General features: G+C 41.9%; 2 protein-coding genes across 2 annotated transcripts in view; both read right to left on the bottom strand.

Annotated features, from left to right (window-relative positions):
* The window catches only part of LOC139406573 (ral guanine nucleotide dissociation stimulator-like 1), a 407,527-nt gene that overhangs the window by 218,640 nt on the left and 162,354 nt on the right, over positions 1 to 26,533 (bottom strand). The window lies entirely within an intron of this gene.
* LOC139407613 (vesicle-trafficking protein SEC22b-B-like) lies at positions 14,588 to 22,511 on the bottom strand. The gene is made up of 5 exons (XM_071151442.1): positions 22,162 to 22,511; positions 17,435 to 17,544; positions 17,140 to 17,300; positions 16,435 to 16,581; positions 14,588 to 15,505 (listed from the first exon to the last, which is right to left on the bottom strand). The coding sequence occupies exons 1-5, from the start codon at positions 22,234 to 22,236 to the stop codon at positions 15,351 to 15,353; spliced, it is 648 nt and encodes a 215-aa protein (XP_071007543.1). The 5' UTR covers positions 22,237 to 22,511; the 3' UTR covers positions 14,588 to 15,350.

The following is a 26,533-nucleotide window of genomic DNA, read 5'->3' as shown; positions in this document are numbered from 1 at the left end:
CTCTATGCACAGGTTTACACTCACTGTATTCTCATCCTACCATACCTGTCTGTACATTATGCCTTGAATCTATTCTACCGTGCCCAGAAATGTGCTCCTTTTACTCTCTGTTCTGAACGTACTAGACGGACAGTTATTATAGCCTTTAGCCATACCCTTATCCTACTCCTCCTCTGTTCCTCTGGTGATGTGGAGGTTAATCCAGGCCCTGCGGTGCCTAGCTCCACTCCCATTCCCCAGGCGCTCTCATTTGTTGACTTCTGTAACCGTAAAAGCCTTGGTTTCATGCATGTTAACATTAGACTCCATTAGAAGTTTGTTCTATTCACTGCCCTAGCAAACTCTGCCAACCCGGATGTCCTAGCCGTGTCCGAATCCTGGCATAGGAAGACCACCAAAAACCTTGAAATTTCCATCCCTAACTATAACGTTTTCCGACAAGATAAAACTGCCAAAGGGGGCGGAGTTGCAATCTACTGCAGGGATAGCCTGCAGAGTTCTGTCTTACTTTCCAGGTCTGTGCCCAAACAATTTGAGGTTGTACTTTTAAAAATCCACCTCTCCAGAAACAAGTCGCTATAGCAAGCGGTGCCGCTTGCTATAGACCACCTTCTGCCCTCAGCTGTGCCCTGGACACCATATGTGAATTGATTGCCCCCCATCGATCTTTAGAGCTCGTGCTGTTAGGTGACCTAAACTGGGACATGCATAACACCCCGGCCATCCTACAATCTAAACTTGATGCTCTCAATCTCACACAAATTATCAATGAACCCACCAGGTACAACCCCAAATCCGTAAACACGGGCACCCTCATAGATACCATCCTAAAACACTTCATCGAGCATGCCTTTCTAATCGACCTGGCCCGGGTATCCTGGCTTGATATTGACCTCATTCTGTCAGTAGAGGATGCCTGGTTATTCTTTAAAAGTGCTTCCTCACCATCTTAAATAAGCATGATTTAAAACCAGGAACAGATATAGCCCTTGGTTTACTCCAGACCTGACTGCCCTTGACCAGCACAAAAACATCCTGTGGCGTACTGCATTAGCATTTAATAGCCCCCGCTATATGCAACTTTTCAGGGAAGTTAGGAACCAATATACACAGGCAGTTAGGATCCTAAAATGATCTGCCGAAATTGTTGCAACCCCTATTACTAGCTTGTTCAACCTCTCTTTCGTATCGTCTGAGATCCCCAAAGATTGGAAAGCAGCTGCGGTCATCCCCCTCTTCAAAGGGGGAGACACTCTAGACCCAAACTGCTACAGACCTATATCTATCCTACCCTGCCTTTCTAAGGTCTTCGAAAGCCAAGTTAACAAATAGATTACCGACCATTTCGAATCTCACCGTACCTTCTCCTCTATGCAATCTGGTTTTCGAGCTGGTCATGGGTGCACCTCAGCCACGCTCAAGGTCCTAAATGATATCATATGATATCATAACCTCCATCGATAAGAGACAATGCTGTGCAACCGTATTCATCGACCAGGCCAAGGCTTTCGACTCTGTCAATCACCACATTCTTATTGGCAGACTCAACAGCCTTGGTTTCTCAAATGATTGCCTCGCCTGGTTTACTAACTACTTCTCTGATAGAGTTCAGTGTGTCAAATCGGAGGGCCTGTTGTCCGGACCTCTGGCAGTCTCGATGAGGGTGCCACAGGGTTCAATTCTCAGACCGACTCTCTTCTCTGTATACATCAATGATGTCACTCTTGCTGCTGGTGATTCTCTGATCCACCTCTATGCAGACGACACCATTCTGTATACCTCTGGCCCTTCTTTGGACACTGTGTTAACTAACCTCCAGACAAGCTTCAATGCCATCCAACTCTTCTTCCGTGGCCTCCAACTGCTCTTAAATGCAAGTAAAACTAAATGCATGCTCTTCAACCGATCACTGCCCGCACCTGCCCGCCCGTCCAGCATCACTACTCTGGATGGCTCTGACTTTGAATATGTGGATAAATACAAATACCTTGGTGTCTGGTTTGACTGTAAACTCTCCTTCCAGACTCACACTCCAATCCAAAATTAAATCTAGAATTGGCTTCCTATTTCGCAACAAAGCATCCTTCACTCATGCTGCCAAACATACCCTCGTAAAACTGACCATCCCATCGAACCTTGACTTCGGCGATGTCATTTACAAAATAGCCTCCAACACTCTACTCAACAAATTGGATGCAGTCTATCATAGTGCCATCCGTTTTGTCACCAACTACTACCCAACTACTATACTACCCACCACTGCAACCTGCAATCTCTTGTTAGCTGGCCCTCGCTTCATACTCGTCGCCAAACCCACTGGCTCCAGGTCATCTACAAGTCTCTGCTAGGTAAAGCCCCGCCTTATCTCAGCTCACTGGTCACCATAGCAGCACCCACTCGTAGCATGCGCTCCAGCAGGTATATCTCACAAGCCATTTCGTCATTTGGTCGCCTTTCCTTCCAGTTCTCTGCTGCCAATGACTGGAACAAACTGCAAAAATCTCTGAAGCTGGAGACTCATATCTCCCTCGCTAGCTATAAGCACCAGCTGTCAGAGCAGCTCACAGATCACTGCACCTGTACATAGCCAATCTGTAAACAGCTCATCCAACTACCTCATCCCCATACTGTATTTATTTATTTATCTTGCTCCTTTGCACCCCATAATCTCTACTTGCACATTCATCTTCTGCACATCTACCATTCCAGTGTTTAATTGCTATATTGTAATTACTTTGCCATCATGGCCTATTTATTGCCTTAACTCCCTTATCTTACCTCATTTGCACACGCTGTATATAGACTTTTTGTTTTCTTTTTTCTACTGTATTATTAACTGTATGTTTGTTTATTCCATGTGCAACTCTGTGTTGTTGTGTGTGTCGAACTGCTATGCTTTAACTTGGCCAGGTCGCAGTTGCAAATGAGAACTTGTTCTCAATTAGCCTACCTGGTTAAATAAAGGTGAAATATTTTTTTTATTTTTTAAATGCTACCTCATTTGCACACACTGTATATAGACTTTCTCTATTGTATTATTAACTGTATGTTTGTTTGTTCGATGTGCAACTGTGTTGTTGTTTGTGTCGCAATGCTTTGCTTTATCTTGGTCAGGTCGCAGTTGTAAATAAGAACTTGTTCTTAACTAGGCTACCTGGTTAAATAACACAAAATAAAAAATGGGGCTGTAGTGTAACAGGTTGAGAGCTTCAAGTTCCTCTGTGTCCACATCATTAAGGAATTATCATGTTCCACACACACCAACACAGTGGTGAAGAGGACACGACAACACCTCTTCCCCCTTAGGTGGCTGAAAGGCATGGGCCTTCAGATCCTCTAAAAGTTCTACAGCTGTACCACTGAGAGCATCTTGACTGGCTGCATCACCACTTGGTATGGCAACTGCTTCTCATCTGACCACAAGGCGCTACAGATGGTAGTGTGTACAGCCTAGTACGTCACTGGGACCGAGCTCCTTGCCATCCAGGACCTCTAAACCAGGCAGAGAAAGGTCTAAAAATGGACTCCAGCCACAAGTTATAGACTGTTCTCTCTGCTACCGCATGGCAAGCGATACAGATGCACCATGTCTGGAACCAACAGGACCCTGAACAAGCCATAAGACTGCTAAATAGCTAGTTAAATAGTTCATCAATAGCTACCCGGACTATCTGCATTGATCCTTTTTGAACTAACTCTTGTCACATATGCTGCTGTTACGTTTTATTATCTAGACTGCTGCCTTAGTCACTTTATCCCTAACTATAGTATATATCATAACATGCAGTATCTACCTCAATGGCTTTTACCCCTGCATATTGACTCGGTACTTACCCAGTATCCAAGTTATCGATACTGACTGTGTATTTATTTCTCGTGTTATTTTATTTTTTTTTAAATATTATTTTATATGTTTTTCTCTCTGCAATGTTGGGAAGGGCCCGTAAGTAAGCATTTCACTGTTGGTCTATACCTGTTGTTTACGAAGCATGTGATAAAAAAATAACATTTTGTTCTTTCAATACCACAAGGATGACGCAAGTGAAGTTTAGTCTAGTGCTGTAGGTTGGTTATATTTGAATGCAGAAGGTAATCATTCTTAAACTCATTACAGGGCATTTGGAAAGTATTCAGACCCCTTGACTTTTTCTTACATTTTGTTACATTACAGCCGTATTGTAAAATTGATTCAATCGTTTTTTTTTTTTTACTTATCAAACACAAAACTACATAATGACAAAGCAAAAACAGGTTTTTAGAAATTTGAGCAAATTAATAAAAAATCTTAAAGGAAATATCAAATGTACACTCAGTACATTGTTGAAGCACCTTTGGCAGTGATTACAGCCTCAAGTCTTCTTGGGTATGACCCTACAAGCTTGGCACACCTGTATTTTGGGAGTTTCTCCCATTGTTCCTTGCAGATCCTCTCAAGCTCTGTCAGGTTGGATGGGGAGCGTCGCTGCACAGCTATTTTCAGGTCTCTCCAGAAATGTTAGATCGGGTTCAAGTCCGGGCTCTGGCTGGGCCACTCAAGGACATTCAGAGACTTGTCCCAAAGCCACTCCTGCGTTGTCTTGGCTGTGTGCTTAGGGTCGTTGTCCTGTTGGAAGATGAACCTTCGCCCCAGGTCCTGAGCGCTCTGGAGCAGATTTTCATCAAGGATCTCTCTGTACTTTGCTCCATTCATCTTTCCCTTGATCTTGACTAGTCTCCCAGTCCCTGCCGCTGAAAAACATCTCCATTGCATGATGCTGCCACCACCACGCTTCACCCTAGGGATCGTGCCTGGTTTCATCCAGATGTGACACTTGGCGTTCAGGCCAAAGAGTTCAATCTTGTTTCTCATGGTCTGAGAGTCCTTTAGATGGCAAACTCCAAGCGGGCTATCATGTGCCTTTTACTGAGGAGTGGCTTCTGTCTGGCCTGATTGATGGAGTGCTTTAGAGAGGGTTGTCCTTCTGGAAGGTTCCCCCATCTCCACAGAGGAACTCTGGAGCTCTGTTAGAGTGACCATCAGGTTCTTGGCCACCTCCCTGACCAAGGCCCTTATCCCCCAATTGCTCAGCTTGGCCAGATGGCTAGCTCTAGGAAGTCTTGGTGATTCCAAAATTCTTCCATTTAAGAATGATGGAGGCTACTGTGTTCTTGATATAAGGGTTTAAGCGAGACTGCTTATAACAGCGCGACGTATAGGCCAATCCATGTAGTTATTTTTGACCAAGTTACTCAAGGCCTCTAGTTTCTGTGTGTCAAATTAGACAAAAAGTGACCAATCTATGCTTGAGTTATTTGACCATGTCAAGGTATTTAAAAAATCCAAGAATAACAGTTTCTACAATGGAGAAAGTGAACCACGCCTGAGCTGGGTTTCACTGGCCTAATCAAAGGGAAAGTGGACCACGCCTGAGCTGGGTTTCACTGGCCTAATCAAAGGGAATGTGGAACCACGCCTGAGCTGGGTTTCACTGGCCTAATCAAAGGGAATGTGGACCACGCTTGAGCTGGGTTTCACTGGCCTAATCAAAGGGAATGTGGACCACGCCTGAGCTGGGTTTCACTGGCCTAATCAAAGGGAATGTGGACCACGCCTGAGCTGGGTTTCACTGGCCTAATCAAAGGGAAAGTGGACCACGCCTGAGCTGGGTTTCACTGGCCTAATCATAGGGAATGTGGACCACGCCTGAGCTGGGTTTCACTGGCCTAATCAAAGGGAAAGTGGACCACGCCTGAGCTGGGTTTCACTGGCCTAATCAAAGGGAAAGTGGACCACGCCTGAGCTGGGTTTCACTGGCCTAATCAAAGGGAATGTGGACCACGCCTGAGCTGGGTTTCACTGGCCTAATCAAAGGGAATGTGGACCACGCCTGAGCTGGGTTTCACTGGCCTAATAAAAGGGAATGTGGACCACGCCTGAGCTGGGTTTCACTGGCCTAATCAAAGGGAATGTGGACCACGCCTGAGCTGGGTTTCACTGGCCTAATAAAAGGGAATGTGGACCACGCCTGAGCTGGGTTTCACTGGCCTAATCAAAGGGAATGTGGAACCCCACTGCAAAAAGGTAGGCCTAGGCCTACTGAACGTAAAAAGCCACTGCTTTGCTGATCTTAATTGCTACAGATAGGCTAAAGAAGGCCCACTGCTGTGATATTTACAGATGTTTATCATTTAAATCCCATCTTAAAACATGTTTAAATGGTGGTCAAATGGCTCCATCATTTGAGAGGTGTTATGCTACACTTCTCCAGGAGCACTCCTCAGCTTTAAGCCTATAGTTAACCAAGTGGCGGGGCTGCCGTTTAAATGTATTTTTAATTCATGAGTTGGCCTATAAAATGTGATCAACTAGGTAAGCCTTACATGGAGTGGATTGGCTATTTGATGGGAGCCATGCAGTGTTGTGCGTGTCACTTTTTGCATGTGGAGATGACGAGAATGAGGTTGATGCATAAGAGCAGGAGGAGAGTGCCTGATATTAACAAGCACAAAACTGGACATATTCAAATTTAGTAGGATCAGGCTCTCAATATCAAAGACTTGTGTTCTGTTGGCATTGACAATGCTTCTAGACATCTTTTAATTGTGACTTCGTGGGTAGTTGTTATGTCAAGGATAATGACAGCTCAGTTCATTGAGTCTGAGGACAGCTCACGGACGTGTTTTTAACAGAGCTATTAGTATTACCACAATTAACAGGTGGGTAAATAGCCTTATGCTGTCCAGTGCTATCAAGTCAGTGCAGGTGAAGGAAATAAGACGAAGAGAGAAAGTTAAGATTTCAACACCGGTGTGGCTTCGAGGACCGGAGGTCTATCATTGAGCAGCTGGAGAAGGAGACTCAGAGGACTATAATGCCTTCACTTAATATAGAGAAAGGCTGTGCTCCAGTCCTCCTCAACTTCCTGAGAAGTCTAACTGATGAGTACGTCCCCTGTCTTTCACTCTACTTGCACATTCATCTTCTGCACATCTATCACTCCAGTGTTTATTTGCTAAATTGTAATTATTTCGACACTACGGCCTATTTATTGCCTTACCTCCGGTATCCTACCTCATTTGCACACACTGTATATAGACTTTTCTATTGTATTATTGACTGTATGTTTGTTTATTCCATGTGTAACTCTGTTTGTGTCGCACTGCTTTTCTTTATCTTGGCCAGGTCGCAGTTGTAAATGATAACTTGTTCTCAACTGGCCTACCTGGTTAAATAAAGGTTAAATAAAATAACATATATAAAAAAACTCACATAAAACAACAACAATCACTACACACAACCTTAACCCTCACTTTAACTGTACCCCTAACTCTAACCATAAGCCAACAACAAATGCATCATGTGACACAAAAAAAGGACTTTGCAAGTTGCAATTGGCTCAGAACAGGGCAGCACGGCTGGCCCTTGGATGCACACCGAAAGCTAATATTAATAATATGCATGTCAATCTCTCCTGGCTGAAAGTGAGGGAGAGATTAACTTCATCACTACTTTTATTTACGAGAGGCATTGACATGTTGAATGCACCGAGCTGTCTGGTCTAAACTACTGGCACATAGCTCGGACACCCATGTATACCCCACAAGACATGCCACAAGAGGTCTCTTCACAGTCCCCAAGTTCAGAACAGACTATGGGAGGCACACAGTACTACATAGAGCCATGACTACATGGAGCTCTATTCCACATCAAGTAACTGACGCAAGCAGTAAAATGAGACATAAAAAAATTTATTAAAAAAACACCTTATGGAACAGCGAGGACTGTGAAGCAAACATTGGCACACACACACACACACACACACACACACACATGATAACATACGCAATATACATACACATGGATTTAGTAATGTATGTGGTAGTGGTGGAGTAGGGGGCTGAGGGCACACAGTCTGGGGGCACACAGTCTGTTGTGAAATCTGTGAATGTATTGTAATGTTTAAAAATGGTATAAACTACCTTAATTTTGCTGGATCCCAGGAAGATTAGCTGCTGCTTTGGCAGCAGCTAATGGGGATAAATTACAAATACAAATATACTTGGTAATCACTTTAATGTAGTAGACACCTTTGTTCTACCTAATGGCTGTCTGGTTACTCCGTAACTTCTTTAACACCAGTGAACACAAACTAAAATATGTTTATTTTCTTATCCAGCCAATGGAGAGTGACCCAGCATGTAATGAATAATAATATAACTTCATTTAGGGTTCTGGTCAAAAGTAGTGCATTATATTGGGAATAGGGTTTAATCAGAGAGGCTATACTTATTTGAGCTATTGACAAAACACTACAATGTTCGAGCAGCTCTCCATAATGTGCCCGAAGATAATTAAGATTGTGACTCAGACGGTCCTCAAGATTCTGCTGCCAGCGCTGGCTTGTATCCTTGGGCTGAACCTGAGAAGTGGGCGACCTCCCCAGAGTCCCAGTGCTCTCTGGCAGGGTTTGACACCTCTTCAGTGAGCCCGCACAGAAGGCTGCTCGCTCGTGAGATGAAATACTGGTCCAAGCTGATGAGGAGGAACATCACCATGTTACTCACCTAATAGGTATGTTCACAGTAATGTTTATACATCAAATCACCTTATTTTACGAGACTAGCATCCATTACCCATAGACCTACTTCATCAATCCAATGCACTCTGTCATTTCAATTTCTGGTTACAAATGCTGCCCCTGAGGTTGTGGGTCTTGGTGAAATCTTTAACTGGGCAATCCACAAACATAGAAAACATATACACTACCGTTCAAAAGTCTGAGTTCACTTAGAAATGTCCCTGTTTTTGAAAGAAAAGCTAATTTTTTGTCCATTACAATAACACATCACATCAGAAATACAGTGTAGACATGGTTAATGTTGTAAATGACTATTGTAGCTGGAAATGGCTGATTTTTAATGGAATATCTACATAGGCATACAGAGGCCCATTATCAGTAACCATCACCCCTGTGTTCCAAAGGCACGTTGTGTTGGCTAATCCAAGTTTATCATTTTAAAAGGCTAATTGATCATTAGAAAACGCTTTTGCACTTATGTTAGCACAGCTGTTGTTCTTATTAAAGAAGCAATAAAACTGTCCTTCTTTAGACTAGTTGTGTCACACCCTGATGTGTTTCACCTGTCCTTATGATTGTCTCCAGCCCCCTCGAAGTGTTGCCCATCTTCCCCGTTTTCCCCTGTGTATTTTTACCTGTGTTCTCTGTTTGTCTGTTGCCAGTTTGTCTTGTTTGTTCAAGTCAACCAGCATTTTGTGTCTCAGATCCTGCCTTTTCCAGTCTCTCTTTTCTCGCCCTCCTGGTTTTGACCCTTGCCTGTCCTGATTCCGAGCCTGCCTGAAGACTCTGCCTGCCCCTGACCCTGCCTGCCAACATGTACTTTTGCCCCCCTCTGGATTACCGACCTCTGCCTTACCCTGACCTATCTATTGCCTGCCCCTGTTGGAATATTAAACTATTGTTTATTTGACATGGTCTTACCTTCATACCTGATAAGTTGAATATCTCGAGTATCAGCATTTGTGGGTTCGATTACAGGTTCAGAATGGCCAGAAACAAATAACTTTCCTCTGAATCTCTTCAGTCTATTCTTGTTCTGAGAAATGAAGGCTATTCCATGTGAGAAATTGCCAAGAAACAGAAGATCTCATACAACGCTGTGTTCTACTCTCTTCACAGAACAGCACATACTGGCTCTAACCAGAATAGAAAGAGTAGTGGGAGGCCCCGGTGCACAACTGAGCAAGAGGACAAGTACATTAGAGTGCCTAATTTGAGAAACAGACGCCTCTCATGTCCTCAACTGCCAGCTTCATTAAATAGTCCCCTCAAAACACCAGTCTCAGTGAATAGGCGACTCCGGGATGCTGGCCTATGACTCCTTGAAGATTTAGACAATGATGAGTGGGTCCTGGGTGTCTCTTGACAGACTTGTTCGCTGTCACCCTCACTTCTCTCTTCCTCCTTCAACATCAATGTTGATCTAAAGGAGCTCCCTGGATGTCTACATTCTCTCTGAGGTGGATATTTCACTCTGGATAGTGAACAGGATTTTTCCGAGGGTCTCTTTGGAAGAGGCATTTGAAGACTTTGCTGTTTGTTTAGGACGTACAGTATTGGCTTCAACCCTGTGAGGAAATCCTTAAGCTTATTCTGCACATTGGTGCAGATGTTCTTAGCCATTGACCAAAGCTTTTCCTCTGATATTTTCACAGTCAATCCCTGGGAGGCCACTGTTGAGGTCTCTGAAACTCCCCCCTAGCACTGACTCTGTTGGCCACTTAGTGGACTCAGTTTTCTGGAAAATAGTTGCCATCCATTTGACAAAGGTTCCCATAATTCCAGAGGCTGTGTCCTGAGAGGATGTGAATGCAATCTCTGATGATAAGCCAGATGACAAGTCAGTCCGAAGACCTTCCTGAAGACTAGTATGGCTATCCTGCATAATAAGGAAATTACTGGTTGTCATAATAGCCTCTTTTGCCTGGAATTCCTTGCTAGAGGAATTTGATTGCTCTGACTCAAACTAGCCGATGACTGTGTGAATATTACACTCTCTCCTGAGCTCAGTTCAGAAAATGTAAGTCTCAAGTCCTGAAATGTTGAGGGGGACTGGGAAATAGTGAGAACACCATCCACAAACCACCCAAGGGAACTTGCTACTGTGCAAGATTTGCTCTCCACTTTTGAGACCTCTGTCTTAAAGATGTTCACAAGGCTGCTGAGCACCTCTTGATTGCTGTCGTCTAGATCAGGAAGACAGATAGCTGGTAAAGGTTGGCTCTCACTGGGAACTCTATTGAGTTGGGTGGTGGGTAATTGCTCCTCACCAGTGGAAACGTTGTCCTTTTGCAGAGTGTCTGAAAACTCCCGAAGAGGAGCATCTTTAGCCATGCCTTGGTCTGGAGCAAAACGTGTAAGGAAGTCCATATGGCCATAGACTCTGTGGGCTGCAGAGAAGACACTCCTCTATGAAAACTCTGTCTCTTGGTTATTGAGAGAAGCTGGCTCAACACATGCTTCACATGACTGTGCTATGGCCTCCATGTCTCCCATAAATGTATTAATAATCCCTTTGGTTGTGGAGGTTACAGGCGTCAGAACTATGGGAGCAACACAAGAATACCTTCTGGAAATAAGCACACCAGAAGAGCTGCTGACCTTCTTCATTAGTATGGTGCTCATCGCTGCAGGGGTGTTAGACTGGAAGTCAGGGCTAGAGAGAGTCTGAAGGTTTCTAGACACTGCACTGGTAAAAGGTCCAGAGTCTTTGAGAGAGTGACTGGGCTCTTCTTTTCCAGGTGAAACATCAAGTTCAGGTTGAAGTTTAGATGGTGAAGGCAGGGTTTAAGTGAGCCTCACCTATGAACAGTAGGAATCTCATCTCCGTTATACCAAAGAGATCCTTCTGGAGACACACTCTGCATAAAAGTCTGGGACGTTGAACATACAATAAATGCACAAACTTGAGATTGGAGACCAAAATGAGCACCCTGATGGTTTACTTATGTCAGTGTAGTTCACCAAACAACCTCAACTACATAAGTGGACACTATTCTTCTTCTAGAATCTCTAAACCAAATAACATGGTTTTGTGGCTGAGTTTGATGTTCATACGACATCACAATTAGATTTGTTTTACTCGAAATGTCACAGTAGCTTCATTCAGCAATCTACAAACACATAGCCTCTTAGCTATACGATTAGCTGCTACACATGAACTCACATTAACTCCCCCCTGGGATTTAAAACTATAATTTAAAACGTACATAGGGATCTGTTAGCAGAATAAGTATTTTATTTACCAAAGGTCCGTTTTAAAACTAATTTCCCTTCACATTTTGCCATGTTAATATGATATCTGAGTAAGAGTGAGGTCAGGGCCCCTGGGCACCAGGGCTGGGGCCAATTAGAATTGAAGGCAGTCAATCAGGAAGTGATTCTAATTTAAAATAAAAAAAATGGAAAAACGTTTTAAATAAATAGCTTCTACTCCTCAGTTTATTGAGAAGCCATTGAAAATAAAAGCAGTTTTCACAAATTTTGAATTGTTATTTAAGTTTATTTCCTGAATTTCCGCACTCACTGTCAGTAATTCAGCCATGATTACTACAGTTTAGATAGCTGGCTAGACTAACTAGAATAATTTACCAATCTAATTTTTTTTTTACTGACATGGGCTAATTGAGTGACATACAGTACCATAAAAAAGTATTTGCCCCCTTTCTGATTTTCCCTATTTTTGCATATTTATGATAGTGGATGTTATCAGATCTTCAACCAAAACCTAAAATTAGATAAAGGGAACCTGTGTTTACAAATAACAAAGAAAATGTATACTTATTTTATTTACTTAATGAACAAAGTCATGCAACACCCAATTCCCATGTGAAAGAGTAATTGCCCCCTTACACTCAATAACTGTGTCACTTTAAGTTGCAATGAGTGCAACCAAATGCTTCCTGTAGTTGTTGGTCAGACTCTCACATCGCTGTGGAGAAATCTTGACCCAGTCTTGCATGCGGAACTGCTTTAACTCAGTGACATTTGTGGGTTTTCAAGCATGAAGTGCTTGTATCAAGTCCTGCCACAACATCTCAATAGGGAATAGGTCTGGACTTTGACTAGGCCATTCCAAAACTTCAAATTTGTTGCTTTTTTAGCCATTTTCATGTAGACTTGATTGTGTATTTTGGATCATTGTCTTACTGCATGACCCAGCTGCACTTCAGCTTCAGCTCAGACAGATGGCCTGACATTCTCTTGTAGAATCCTCTGATAGAGCAGAATTCATGGTTCCTTCTATTAAGGCAAGTCGTCCAGATCTTGAGGCAGCAAAGCATCCCCAAATCATCACACTACCACCACCTTTCTTGACCGATGGTATGAGATTCTTACTGTGAAATTTGACTTTTTTTTGGATGACATGGGACCCATTACGCCTGGCGAAAACCAAACAATGCATTCATTTACTCTCTCAAGTGCTCATATGAAGCATATGGGCTGATTCCAGCAATGTAACACAGACTAGAATAATGATTACTATAGTGATGACTGCAGGCTGTGTTACCAGTTTGAGTCCATTAAGTAACATCAGTATCATTTGGCTCCCGAGTGGTGCAGCGGTCTAAGGCACTGCATCTCAGTGCTAGAGGCGTCACTACAGACCCTGGTTCGATTCCAGGCTGGCCGGGATTGGGAGTCCCATAGAGCGGTGCACAATTGGCCCAGCATCGACCGGGTTAGGGTTTGGCTGGGGTAGGCCGTCATTGTAAATAAGAATTTGTTCTTAACTCACTCACCTAGTTAAATAAATAAAAATATCTGACATGTCCTTCCTGTGAAGACTCTTGGATATGATAAGATCTAGTTTGTCACTACAAGGTTAGTAACACACACTTCCCTTGAAGATGTGTATCCCTTGAAGATGAGAGGTGAAAAGGTTAGGCTGTGCCCTGTGGTTAGCTCTGCACGCTATTGATGCCAGAGACGGAGAAGAAAGCGAGGCATCACACTCGCTCCTTTATTCTGGTTCATATACAGTCAATAAACTAAGCAGGCCAGACCCAGCTGCTAATGCAATTGGTGCCTATGGGAGAGCCACCCTTTAAGCAGACCGGAACTGTGAGCATTTTTTTCAGTGGTAAACGGCTTGAGTGGGACATCTTCATTTACCCAAAACCATCTTAGCTGTCGCTACCCTCTGCTGCTTCTCATTTCTGCTATGCCCATTTCCTGTTCAAACTATGTCAGAAGAAACAGGCTGCAGTACTTTCTAAATGTATGTAGTGCATTTAGTGTTTTTTTTCTACCCCAGAAGCAGCAGTATATTTTTTCCAGCCTTTACTACCCTTTGATTTTGTGCATCAAACGTCTTTGCCGCAACAGTGTTTCAAGCTGCAAGAGTATGCCATTTTCAGCTGCAAGAGTATGCCATTTTCAGCTGCAAGAGTATGCCATTTTCAGCTGCAAGAGTATGCCATTTTCAGCTGCAAGAGTATGCCATTTTCAGCTGCAAGAGTATGCCATTTTCAGCTGCAAGATTATCATAAGCAAAGGACACCAGCTGCTGGCTGGGATAGGCATAGCTTGAAGAGCTGATGTATGAACCAGGAGGCCTACCAGTAGTTGGTCCTGTTAAACAAACATAACGATTTGAATGCATCACCTCACTATAGGTCCCTTATTTAGAAAACTGAGCTGTTGACACATCTTCCTCTTATGCATTTAGAGGTCTGACTTTGACCTGGTGGTAAGTAAAGACCACAATTGGCTGTGTCCAAAGTTCATGAAGAAGCACAGCACCGGGCAGGAATACAACAGTTTCTATTAGTACTGTATAATATGTACATCAGTGGAGGCTAGCAATATAATGTCTGGAATGGAGTGGAATCAACCACATGGAAACCACATCTTTGATGTCTATGTTATCATTCTATTTTTATTTATTTAACTAGTCAAGTCATTTAAGAACAAATTGACTCCATTTCAGCCATTATTATGAGCCATCCTCCCCTCAGCAGCCTCCACTGATCTATATTGATCCTGATTTGTGAGCAACTTTGTATTCTCTAGTAGAAATCAAATACTTTTGTGCAAATCACTTTATTCATAGCAAATGAAACAGTTAAGTTGAAATTCATTAACCCTGCCACAATTAGCACAAGCCAGCTACATAGCATTAGCTAGCTATCGTTCTCATCTAGATAAAACATGTTTTTACATGGAGCCTTCAACTTGTGTAAACTTTTTCCAAAATAAAAGAAATTAACCCTTTAGACATCGTCTGGTGTTAAACTGGTCCACTCAGTGTGGAGATGAAGGTGAATGAGAAATATTGTTTCTGCAGCCAATACCACAGGTAATGTGATTGATCACCCCAGTAAAGCAGGTTAACATTTAAGAAATCTCCACCAAACCAACATAATAGTAGTGTTATTAACGCCAAAGCCCTTATGATGTCCTCTGGGTAAATAGAATTACGTAGATTTGTTCTGTACTGCTACACAGTATACACGATTAAATTGATAAGAGAATAATTGTTATCATACAGATTTTGGTAACATACACACAGAAAAATAAAATGTCCTCTGTCACACACTCACACGCAATACAAACACTCAACTCCAAGGCATAACCACTATAGGATGACTGTAATTGTTAATAAAACATAACATTTGTAATTACATGATAGATCTATGGACAGACAGTTGGAAAAATAACGTGCAGTGTCTGTCCCTACTTCAAGAGTCTTGTGTTAAAAGGAGGGATCCCATATTGGATGGAATGTGAGACCACAGCTAAGCTCCTATCAGCTCTTCTTCTCCAACCCCTCCTGTCTCCTCTCCCTTCTCAGAGCCACCAGAAGCGGACATAGACGATGAGCATGATGAAGAAGACCCCTCCGGCAGCCAGCTTAGCATAGGTGGAGCGAGTGTTCAGGTACTTGGCGTCACTTCTGTACTTCTTCGACAGGCTGGACAGATTACTGGCCTTGGAGTCCAGAGCTGGATGTGATGCGAGTGGATCCAGGTGAGCAAAGAGTGGGAAACAGAAACCAGAACAAATCCTCATTTAACACAAGTGAGAATGGCATCTGCTTCCTCTTGTGACTTAAACACTATTCTTTGTCACAATTTGACAAACAGTATGTAGCTGAGAAGTGGCACTCCCTTTTATTAGTTAATCTAGTGAATTCTACCCAACATCATTTACATTTTATCAATGTGTTTTGCTGCAATGATGTGCATTCATGATAATGCAATAAGCCCTGCCCAAGTTAGACATCAGAGAATCATAGATAAAGGTTTGTGTAATAGAGGTGTTTCAGCTATACATCGAGGACCTACATCAGCCATGCTCAACTGGCGGACTGTGGTCCGGATCCGGGGTTGAACGGGGTCAAAACAGACCTTGGGCCCCTTCCCCCAAGGTGCAATTTGAAATTTGGTTGTGTATGGGCAGTTTTCCTCTTGTTATGTCAATCACTGACAGACCTTAGATAGTAGGGTTGGGCAGTATCATACCATACTGCGGTACATGGTATTACCAGCAGTGAACACAAGGGGTGCTATTTTTTTCCACAAAAAAAATGTAACGATAATAATAATAATAATTGACAAACAAAACACATTTAGGCAACGATGAACTTGATCCATGAGTGGATTGATTGTCTCTGCTGTTACTAAGAAGCTTGATCTTGGAAGTTAGCAAACTTTGGTTGTCTTCAACAAGAGGGGTGTGAACATTTTGAACAGTTTTCAGTCGGATGGGTTGCGCGGTGGGGATTGTTACTATGCCGATAAATGCCTATATCCATCCGGACCTTTGCCACGGAGGACATTTGTGTGACCAGACCTTCTCAAATAGTAGTTCAGTACCCCTGACCTACATTATTGCTGTAAATCTATAAGAAGGACAAGTAAACCGACATTACCAGACAAGGCCTCCCCTCGTTGCAACACTTCCTCAATGTTGGCCACCATGATCCTCTGGACATCCTGCAGCTCTGTGTTGATGCTGCCCAGGTTCCTGCGGGCTCGGCTGTCTATGTACGACTTCTTGGTCTTCTGAATGTAGGTGTCTGTTGACAGAGGAAAACGTTGTAGGAATTTATGGCATATTTTTTCATAATCCATACTAGGGTATCCTTTTTCATCGCAGTCAAAAATATGATTTTCCTATGTTTTATATATCTCCACACTACGAGGTTGGAATACTACTGTACAATTCAGAAAATTATGATAATGCCATTTTAGTGTAAGAGCTGTTTGAAAAGACTGCGTTTAATGTTAGTCTGTTGTGGTGGGATGGAGTTTGACTGCCTGGTGACATCACCAGGTGGTAAATTTGTTAATATGCCAATAAGAAAGAGTTCCAAACCTGTCTGCCAATAACAGATAGTTTAGATTTTTCCCCTCCCCACTCAGACCACCTCCAGACAGTGGTAGCAAAATTCTTGCTTGGGAAATTGCTCTTTGCTAAGAAGCTATTTTTGACCATTTTAATTGAACAGAGTAAGGTCGTTAATTGTTACCCAGAAATAATTAAATATTGAGATAAGAATGGCTGCATTGGACCTTTAATCAACGTTGGGTTGTTAGTAAGGATTCTAATGATGATATATTTAATTGAATCTCACCAAACTCAATGAAGGAGTACGGTCGGGACACAGTGGGGACCTTCTTCCCGTGCTGTTCATGGAACTCTGCCTGCAGGTCTTCCAGGTAAGCAAAGGCAAGTTTTTTGTGAAAGCTTGCTTCAGACAGCACTAGGTAGACCACTCCTTTTTCTATGACGTAGCTGTTGGGAGAACCATGAGGGAAACATGAGAGTGGAGTGTCTGAGAAGCATAAAGGTCAGTGGATACCTGCTTATTAGTGCATGGTATAAGTATGTTAATGGCATTTTAATTGTGATGAGTGTTTTGAACTCACTGGAAGGACATGGAGCCAGCCTCTAATGTGCAACGTGTGGGACTCTGGTCATTGAGTTTCCTGAACAGCTGTTTAGCCTGGCTCTGGTACTGTTGCAGGTCCCGACCCAACTAAACACGGAGGACAGAGCAAGATTATGCAACCAAGCATATTTAAGAGGACACTGAACCAATGATTGGGATCAATATAAATGTTATCGACAAAGAAGCGGGTGGTCTGGGTATGGTGAACACAGTAACACATCACAGGAACAATATGTATGATGTCCAAACATTGGTTACAGTGCAGAGAAAAGACCAACCTTCTCACTTCCCTTTGGGAGAGCAGATAAGAAAGCAAGGGAAACGTGTTAAAGTTCTTCAAGCAGGTGGCAAGACTCATATGTAGCCTACTGCAACTCATAAATACTACACATGTCCTAGAAATACATGGCTGCCTGATTTGCTACAACTACAAGAAAGTAACAAGGATGAATGAAGTAGACCATCACAAATGGCAAATTAACTAAAGGGAGCAGAATTGACTCAATGGACTTAGTGTATCTCCTCTGGTTCATCAAATCGCTATCACAACATCATTCAGCACAGTACACAAATGGCTGTTCTGCATTGAACATTGGTCTTTGACTCACTACCTACACTACATGATCACAAGTATGTGGACACATGCACATTGAACATCTCATTCCAAAATCATGGGCATTAATATGGAGTTGGTCCCCCATTTGCCGCTATAACAGCCTCCACTTTTCTGGGAAGGCTTTCCACTAGCTGTTGGAACATTGCTGCAGGGACTTGCTTCCATTCTGCCACAAGAGCATTAGTGAGATTGGGCACTGATGCTGGGCGACTAGGCCGGGCTCGCAGTTGGCGTTCCAATTCAGCCCAAAGGTGTTCGTGGGGTTGCGGTCAGGGCTCTGTGCAGACCAGTCAAGTTCTTCCACACAGATCACAACAAACCATTTCTGTATGTACCTCGCTTTGTGCATGGGGGCATTGTAATGCTGAAACAGGAAATGGCCTTCCCCAAACTGTTGCCTCAAATTTGGAAGCACAGAATCATCTAGAATGTCATTGTATGCTGCAGCGTTAAGTCCTTTCACTGGAATTACGGAGCCTAACCATGAAAAACAGCCCCAGACCATTATTCCTCCTCCATCAAACTTTGAAGTTGGCACTATGCATTGGGGCAGGTAGCATTCTCCACAGGCATCCGCCAAACCCATATTCGTCCGCCGGACCGCCAGATGGTGAACTGTGATTCATCACTCCAGAGAACGTGCTTTCATTGCTCCAGAGTCCAATGGTGGCAAGCTTTACACCACTTCAGCCGACGCTTGGCATTGCGGATGGGGATCTTAGGCTTGTGTGCGGCTGCTCGGCCATGGAAACCCATTTCATGAAGCTCCCGACGAACAGTTATTGTGCTGACGTTGCTTCCAGAGGCAGTTTGGAACTCGGTACTAAGTGTTGCAATCGAGGACAGACGATTTATACGCACTTCAACACTTGATAGTCCAATTCTGTGATCTTGTGTGGCCTACCATTTTGCGGCTGAGCCGTTGTTGTTCCTAGACGTTTCCACTTCACAATAACAGTGCTTACAGTTGACCGGGGCAGTGTGCTCGATTTTATGCACCCGTCAGCAACGGGTGGCTGAAATTCACAAATTTGAAGGGGTATCCATACTTTTTGTGTGTGTGTGTGTATATAATATATATATATATATATATATATATATATATATATACAGTTGAAGTCAGAAGTTTACATACACCTTAGCCAAATACATTTAAATTCCGTTTTTCACAATTCCTGACATTTAATCCTTGTAAAAATGCCCTGTCTTAGATCAGTTAGGATCACCACATTATTTTAAGAATGTGAAATATCAGAATAATGGTAGAGAGAACTATTTTTTTCAGCTTTTGATTTTTTCATCACATTCCCAGTTGGTCAGAAGTTCACTTACACACAATTAGTTTTTGGTAGCATTGCCTTTAAATTGTTTAACTTAGGTCAAATGTTTCAGGTAGCCTTCCACAAGCTTCCCACAATAAGTTGGGTGAATTTTGGCCCATTCCTCCTGACCGGGCTGGTGTAACTGAGTCAGGTTTTATAGGCCTCCTTGCTCGCACACGCTTTTTCAGTTCTGCCCACACATTTTCTGTAGGATTGAGATCAGGGCTTTGTGATGGCCACTTCAATAGCTTGACTTTGTTGTCCTTAAGCCATTTTGCCACAACTTTGGAAGTATGCTTGGGGTCATTGTCCATTTGGAAGACCCATTTGCGACCAAGCTTTAACTTCCTGACTGATGTCTTGAGATGTTGCTTCAATATATCCACATAATTTTCCTTCCTTTATGATGCCATCTATTTTGTGAAGTGCACCAGTCCATCTTGCAGCAAAGCACCCCCACAACATGATGCTGCCACACCTGTGCTTCATGGTTGGGATGGTGTTCTTCGGCTTGCAAGCGTCACCCTTTTTCCTCCAAAAATAACGAAGGTCATTATGGCTAAACAATTATATTTTTGTTTCATCAGACTAGAGGACATTTCTCCAAAAAGTATGATCTTTGTCCCCATGTGCAGTTGGAAAACCATAGTCTGGCATTTTTATGGAAGTTTTGGAGCAGTGGCTTATTCCTTGCTGAGTGGCCTTTCAGGTTATGTCGATATAGGACTCCTTTTACTGTGGATATAGATACTTTTGTACCCGTTTCCTCCAGCATCTTCACAAGGTCCTTTGCTGCTGTTCTGGGATTGTTTTGCACTTTTTGCACCAAAGTACGTTCATCTCTAGGAGACAGAACACGTCTCCTTCCTGAGCGGTATGACGGCTGCGTGGTCCCATGGTGTTTATACTTGCGTACTATTGTTTGTACAGATGAACTTGGTACCTTCAGGCGTTTGGAAATTGCTCCCAATGATGAACCAGACTTGTGGAGGTCTACATTTATTTATCTGAGGTCTTGGCTGATTTCTTTTGATTTTCTGATGATGTCAAGCAAAGAGGCACTGTTCGCTGCCTGCACCCGCACCCCCGACTAGCATCACCACCCTGGATGGTTCCGACCTAGAATATGTGGACATCTATAAGTACCTAGGTGACTGGCTAGACTGTAACCTCTCCTTCCAGACTCATATCAAACATATCCAATCTAAAATCAAATCTAGAGTCTGCTTTCTATTCTGCAACAAAGCCTCCTTCACTCACGCCAAACTTACCCTAGTAAAACTGACTATCCTATCGATCCTCGACTTTGGCGATGTCATCTACAAAATAGCTTCCAATACTCTACTCAGCAAACTGGATGCAGTTTATCACAGTGCCATCCGTTTTGTTACTAAAGCACCTTATACCACACACCACTGCTCTAGTCGGCTGGTCCTCGCTACATATTCGTCGCCAGACGAAGGCTCCAGGTCATCTACAAGTCCTTGCTAGGTAAAGCTCTGCCTTATCTCAGTTCACTGTTCACAATGGCAACACCCACCCGTAGCACGCGCTCCAGCAGGTGTATCTCACTGATCATCCCTAAAGCAAACACCTCATTTGGCCGCCTTTCCTTCCAGTTCTCTGCTGCCTGTGACTGGAACGAATTGCAAATATTGCTGAAGTTGGAGACTTTTATCTCCCTCACCAACTTTAAACATCTGCTATCTGAGCAGCTAACTGATCGCTGCAGCTGTACATAGTCCATCGGTAAATAGCCCACCCATTATACCTACCACATCCCCATACTGTTTTTATTTATTTACTTTTCTGCTCTTTTGCACACCAGTATCTCTACCTGCACATGACCATCTGATCATTTATCACTCCAGTGTTAATCTGCTAAATTGTAATTATTCGCCTACCTCCTCATGCCTTTTGCACACAATGTATATAGACTCTTTTTTTTCCTACTGTGTTATTGACTTGTTTATTGTTTACTCAAATTATGTCAATTAGCCTATCAGAGGCTTCTAAAGCCATGACATCGTTTTCTGTAATTTTCCAAGCTGTTTAAAGGCACAGTCAAACTTCTGACCCACTGGAATTGGGATACAGTGAATTATAAGTGAAATAATCTGTCTGTAAACAATTGTTGGAAAAATTACTTGTGTCATGCACTATGTAGATGTCCTAACCAACTTGCCAAAACTATAGTTTGTTAACAAGAAATTTGTGGAGTGGTTGAAAAATGAGTTTTAATGACTCCAACAGAAGTGTATGTAAACGTCCAACTTCAACTGTGTGTATATATAACCTTTATTTAACTAGGTAAGTCAGTTAAGAACAAATTCTTATTTACAATGACGGTCTACACCGGGCCAATTGTGCGCCGCCCTATGGGACTCCCAATCACGGCCGGTTGGGATACAGGCCAGATTCGAACCAGTGTCTGTAGTGACGCCTCAACTATCTCTTTCTCTAGCTACATCACATAAATTGACTAAATCTGTCCATTACTCTGACAGCTGGAATAAAGCCATCTGGATTTCAATGATAGACACAATCAAACAACTAGCTAATAATATGGTTTTATTATGAAGTAGGTCTGCATAGATAGACACCGAATAGATTATAAAATATATATTGCACACGTAGCTAGCTAGCAAGCTATCTGACAAGCTATTTTCCAATAGTTCGATAGCTACATTGAATTGCTAGTGTTAACATTAGCTATTTTAGCTAGTTAGCTGTCTGACATTGACAGGGAAAACCATCAATATTAACCTGTTCGTCCTCTTGCATTGATGCGGCCAGCGGCAGTCCATCAGCCAACCGAGCGATCATTGTCAGCAGCACCATTTTGGGATTGAAATGTCTTGTTCTCAACCAGCGTTGTTAGCCACAGTGTGAAAGCTATTATAATGACAGACAGCAGCTAGGGGTGTGTTCGTAAATTCAATCTGGAGAGCCAGAGTGCGCTCTTGGCGTTAGTAAATTCAGAGCGTTGTCAGATTGTCCGTTCGTAAATTCAGTGTTTCGCTCTCGGAGCGCTCAGACCGCACACTGGACGAGGGGTAGGGTTGATCCGAGAGTTCTGACCTCACAACTGGCAAACAAACTAACTAAAGTTTGCTAGCTTGCTAGCTACTTCCGGACAAAAATGAGAGAACACCTCACTCTCACCATATTACTCGCCCCAGCAGAACTGGTTAGGCTGTTTTCATGTTATCTAGAGCGTTGGTGACTGTGTTGCTGGCAACAATTTAATGACGCTTTTTTGCCAACGTGTACTGACACCGGCCATATTCAACGCATGTTGAGCGTTCGTAAATTTATTCTGCGCTCTGGCATGCTGAAACGAGAGCGCTCTGAAGTCAGAGTAGATAGCCACAGAGAGTTTACGAAGGTACTATAGATTGACAAAGATCTGTTTTCCGGGATCCTTAGGACGTCCCTACAATGAAGATTACGTTTAAAATGGGTAGGGTTTGAGATTAGGTTTAGGGTATGGACGTCCCAAGGGTTCCTTATTGCACTAACTGATTGACAACCCAACATTCACTAGTTACCACATGAAAACAAAAATAAGCTTTTTGGTCTTAATTAAAGTTAAGGGTTAGGCATAAGGTTAGCAGTGTGGTTATGGTTAAAATCAGATTTTAAGAAGATCAATGGTAGAAATAGGCGGGGTTTAGCCATAATTATAACTTTGTGGCTGTGGTAACTAGTGACAACCCTCCGAACGCTTTAAACTGGCCTGAAATGTTCGTTGGGTATGTCACTCAAATCTCTAACCGTCCATCCCAGACAGCGGCAGTATTCTCAAAGGTTCCGCGTTACTCGAAGCGAGAGGGATAATGGGGCCAAAAATCTGTCTTCTCCGCCAGGTGGCGTCGTTTATTTTTTTTCGCTCACCAAGCAAAGGTGGTTTAATGAGTGTCGAATTTGGTCAACAAAAATGTAATATATTTTTTTCCTACGTAAGGTTTATTTGATTGAATAAAAGTTTCGTAGTGCTTATATTGTTATGAGTTTACTGTGAAAAAAGGACACTTGACATCCCGGAAACTTTGAGAAAAAAAACTTTCTATCGGAGTTGTCTCGAGATAGCTACGCATATTCATGACATGATGCTGGCATTTATTTTTTATTGACAACAAATACATGAGGGAACAGAAGTGTATATATAGATGATATACAATGGACAATTGGGCTAGGGGGTAAAATATCACATTACACAAGGGACATACATACACTTATAATTCTAATAGCTTTTTTGTTAGTAGAGTATTTAATTGTCTAAAAATTCTAAAATTTCTTACATGAATACAATGCCAAAAAATATGCAACACTGTTTCTGGGTGGTCATGTGTTTTTTTGTTTGTAAATTTACATTTGTGAATATGAAATTTGTTCAAAAGAGTAATGAAATGAATTACATAAAAATGTTTCAGCTTATTCCTATCCTAGTTAAAGAATCCAAGCAGTACATCTCTCCACAATAGTGTAAGACCTTCATATAAGTGTTCAATTATAAATCTACTGATGTCTTGACACAGTTTTCTTACATGAATACAATGCCAAAAAAGATGCAACACTGTTTCTGGGTGGTCATAACAAAAGGAGCAATTTTAATGGATGTTTTCCTTAAACTTCTTCATATAGTGGTTGGCAGGATAATATTTATGAATAATTTTAAAGGAAACTTCCTTAATTTTGTTAACAAGTAGGTATGTGTGTGGCAACACACATATTGCAAAACAACATGAAGTTAAGGCCAGCAAAAGTAGAGAAGACATGATGAGGAATACAATTCCAGATAGAAGTGGGTCTTCTTAGGAATTGTTTTATCCAATTGATCTTAAAATTATTATTTAAGGTAGTAAAGTCCAGAAAATTCAGCCCACCATTCTCATAAGTGAGAACATAAGTGTTCATTCATCCTAATGTAATGTGTATGGTTTCTCCACAGAAAGTTGAAAAGCATCTGGTCTATCTCCTTGCTTATTTTACTGTCAAGATATAAAGCCTTGGTTATTAGGACTCTTCCTTTTAAAGATAAGTCCCTCTGTAGCCATTGACTTAGATTCTTCTGGGTTTTTTTAATAAGAGGGTTAAAATTTAGTAAGCCTCTAGACTTCTGATCCTTTGTAATGGATATGCCTAAATATGTAAGTTCTTCTTTTACTGGAATACCATAATATGAAGGTGTCACACAATCTTTGACAGGCATGAGTTCACATTTATTCATGTTAAGATATAGACCAGACGCTTTGGAAAACGATTGTCTTTCAGAGCAGCGTAGCATCTCTCTTCATTGAATACAGGAGGATGTCAACACCCCTCATCAAATATTCAAAAAATAATAAAATAACGAGATGTAACCACCAATCCAAAGAGTATGGAAGTCAAACGTTCAGGCTGCTGTGCAGACACCATGGAGGCTCTAGTACTCAGCCTTTTTAAACTGTCGAAATTGTTAAATTAATTAAAAATATGTCATTGTTGTAATCGTTTTTGTAGTGGGCAACAAACTATTATGTTAAATTCTTTTTTACATATTCATTATTTGATATTGCACTAATTTCCCAGTTTGTTACTACTGCCTTACACAAACTTGCATTTTCACCCCTTAACATTTTGTGGAATTACACATCGTTTTTACCCCAAATTGGTTATGTTAGTATAAACGTATATAGTCAACACGATGACAATATCAATTGCTTAAAACAGATCAGTATATTTGGTTTTGTACTGTTGATTTTGTCACGCGCTGTGGTTGTGCAGGAACGCCGAGTTAATTTTCGATCTTTCAAATGGCACGGAAAACTCAGGGCGGTCTCAATTTAAAAGTCACTGGCCACACACCAATTTGACAGTCAAACTATCAATTAAATAGCAGTCAACCGTTGTCACTGTAGAAATCCTTTGTCGCGTCGTGATTACTTGAAGTCGACTAACATAAAAAGTGTGGTTTGTACCCTTTTCCTTGATGGCAGCCTCCCGAAATCAACATCCGACATTCCAAAATATAGATATAAGCCTTCTACAAATTCTCATATAACAACATTCCAAGTTTCTGTGTGGTCTTTGAATAGTGATAGTTTAAACACCGCTTCACCCCAAACACTTGCCCCCTTCTATTGATTTCAGTGTAATATTGCTGGATTTTTTTTACAAAAAACAAAAATGTAGCTAGCTGTCTTCCACAAATTGTATGGAAGTCCAGAGAGGACATATGAATAAAACAAATATGACCTCGTTATGTCATGATCACCACATAACGTTTGTTTTGTCTAGATTATGAGATAATTGTCTCATGATCACAACATAACAGAAGTTGTTTTGTCAAGGTGAAGAGATAATCAAAAGTACCACTCATCATCAGTGACGGAACTAGAGTTTTATACATGGGGTGGCCAAAGCTACTTCAGGGGGTCCATAGACCATGACAGAAAATGTGTGTGTAACCCTAACCTGGCATCTAAGGAGCATGAATGAATCCTATGATTGCTGATTAGAGGTAGAAGTGACAATTCACTTAACCAGGAGTTCTTTAATGTGGCAGATAGTGTGGTCCAAAAAGGTTACTTCACTAGAATTCTTGAACATAGTCATACTATGAATACCTCGGAACTGCAGCTCAATTTTACACTCACTCACACTCACTCACACACACACACACACACACACACACACTGGAGAGACTTGGGTCACTCTGTTACCATGAATATATCATCTGGGTCTATGTGTTGAACATCCAAAATATTTTCAGAAAATACATCTCAAGCACCAAGGAGATAAGATAGCATGTGTGTTACATGAATTGCATAGTTTATTTACAAAAAAGTAAATGTACAAAAAAAAAACACACTGCAATTTGACATATCAAGCAGAAATGGACTTGAAAAAAAATATATATATATATTTGGTGCCCATCAATATTACAAACTTAAAGTATTTATTTTGATTATTTTTTATTTATTTCACCTTTATTTATCCAGGTAGGTTAGTTGAGGACAAGTTCTCATTTGCAACTGCGACCTGGCCAAGATAAAGCAAAGCAGTTCAAAACATACAACAACACAGAGTTACACATGGAATAAACAAACATACAGTCAATAATACAGTAGAAAAATCTATATACAGCGAGTGC

Source organism: Oncorhynchus clarkii, chromosome 4 (assembly GCF_045791955.1).
Source record: "Oncorhynchus clarkii lewisi isolate Uvic-CL-2024 chromosome 4, UVic_Ocla_1.0, whole genome shotgun sequence".
Classification (NCBI taxonomy): Eukaryota; Metazoa; Chordata; class Actinopteri; order Salmoniformes; family Salmonidae; genus Oncorhynchus; species Oncorhynchus clarkii.
This window is presented reverse-complemented; position numbering and strand designations above follow the sequence as displayed.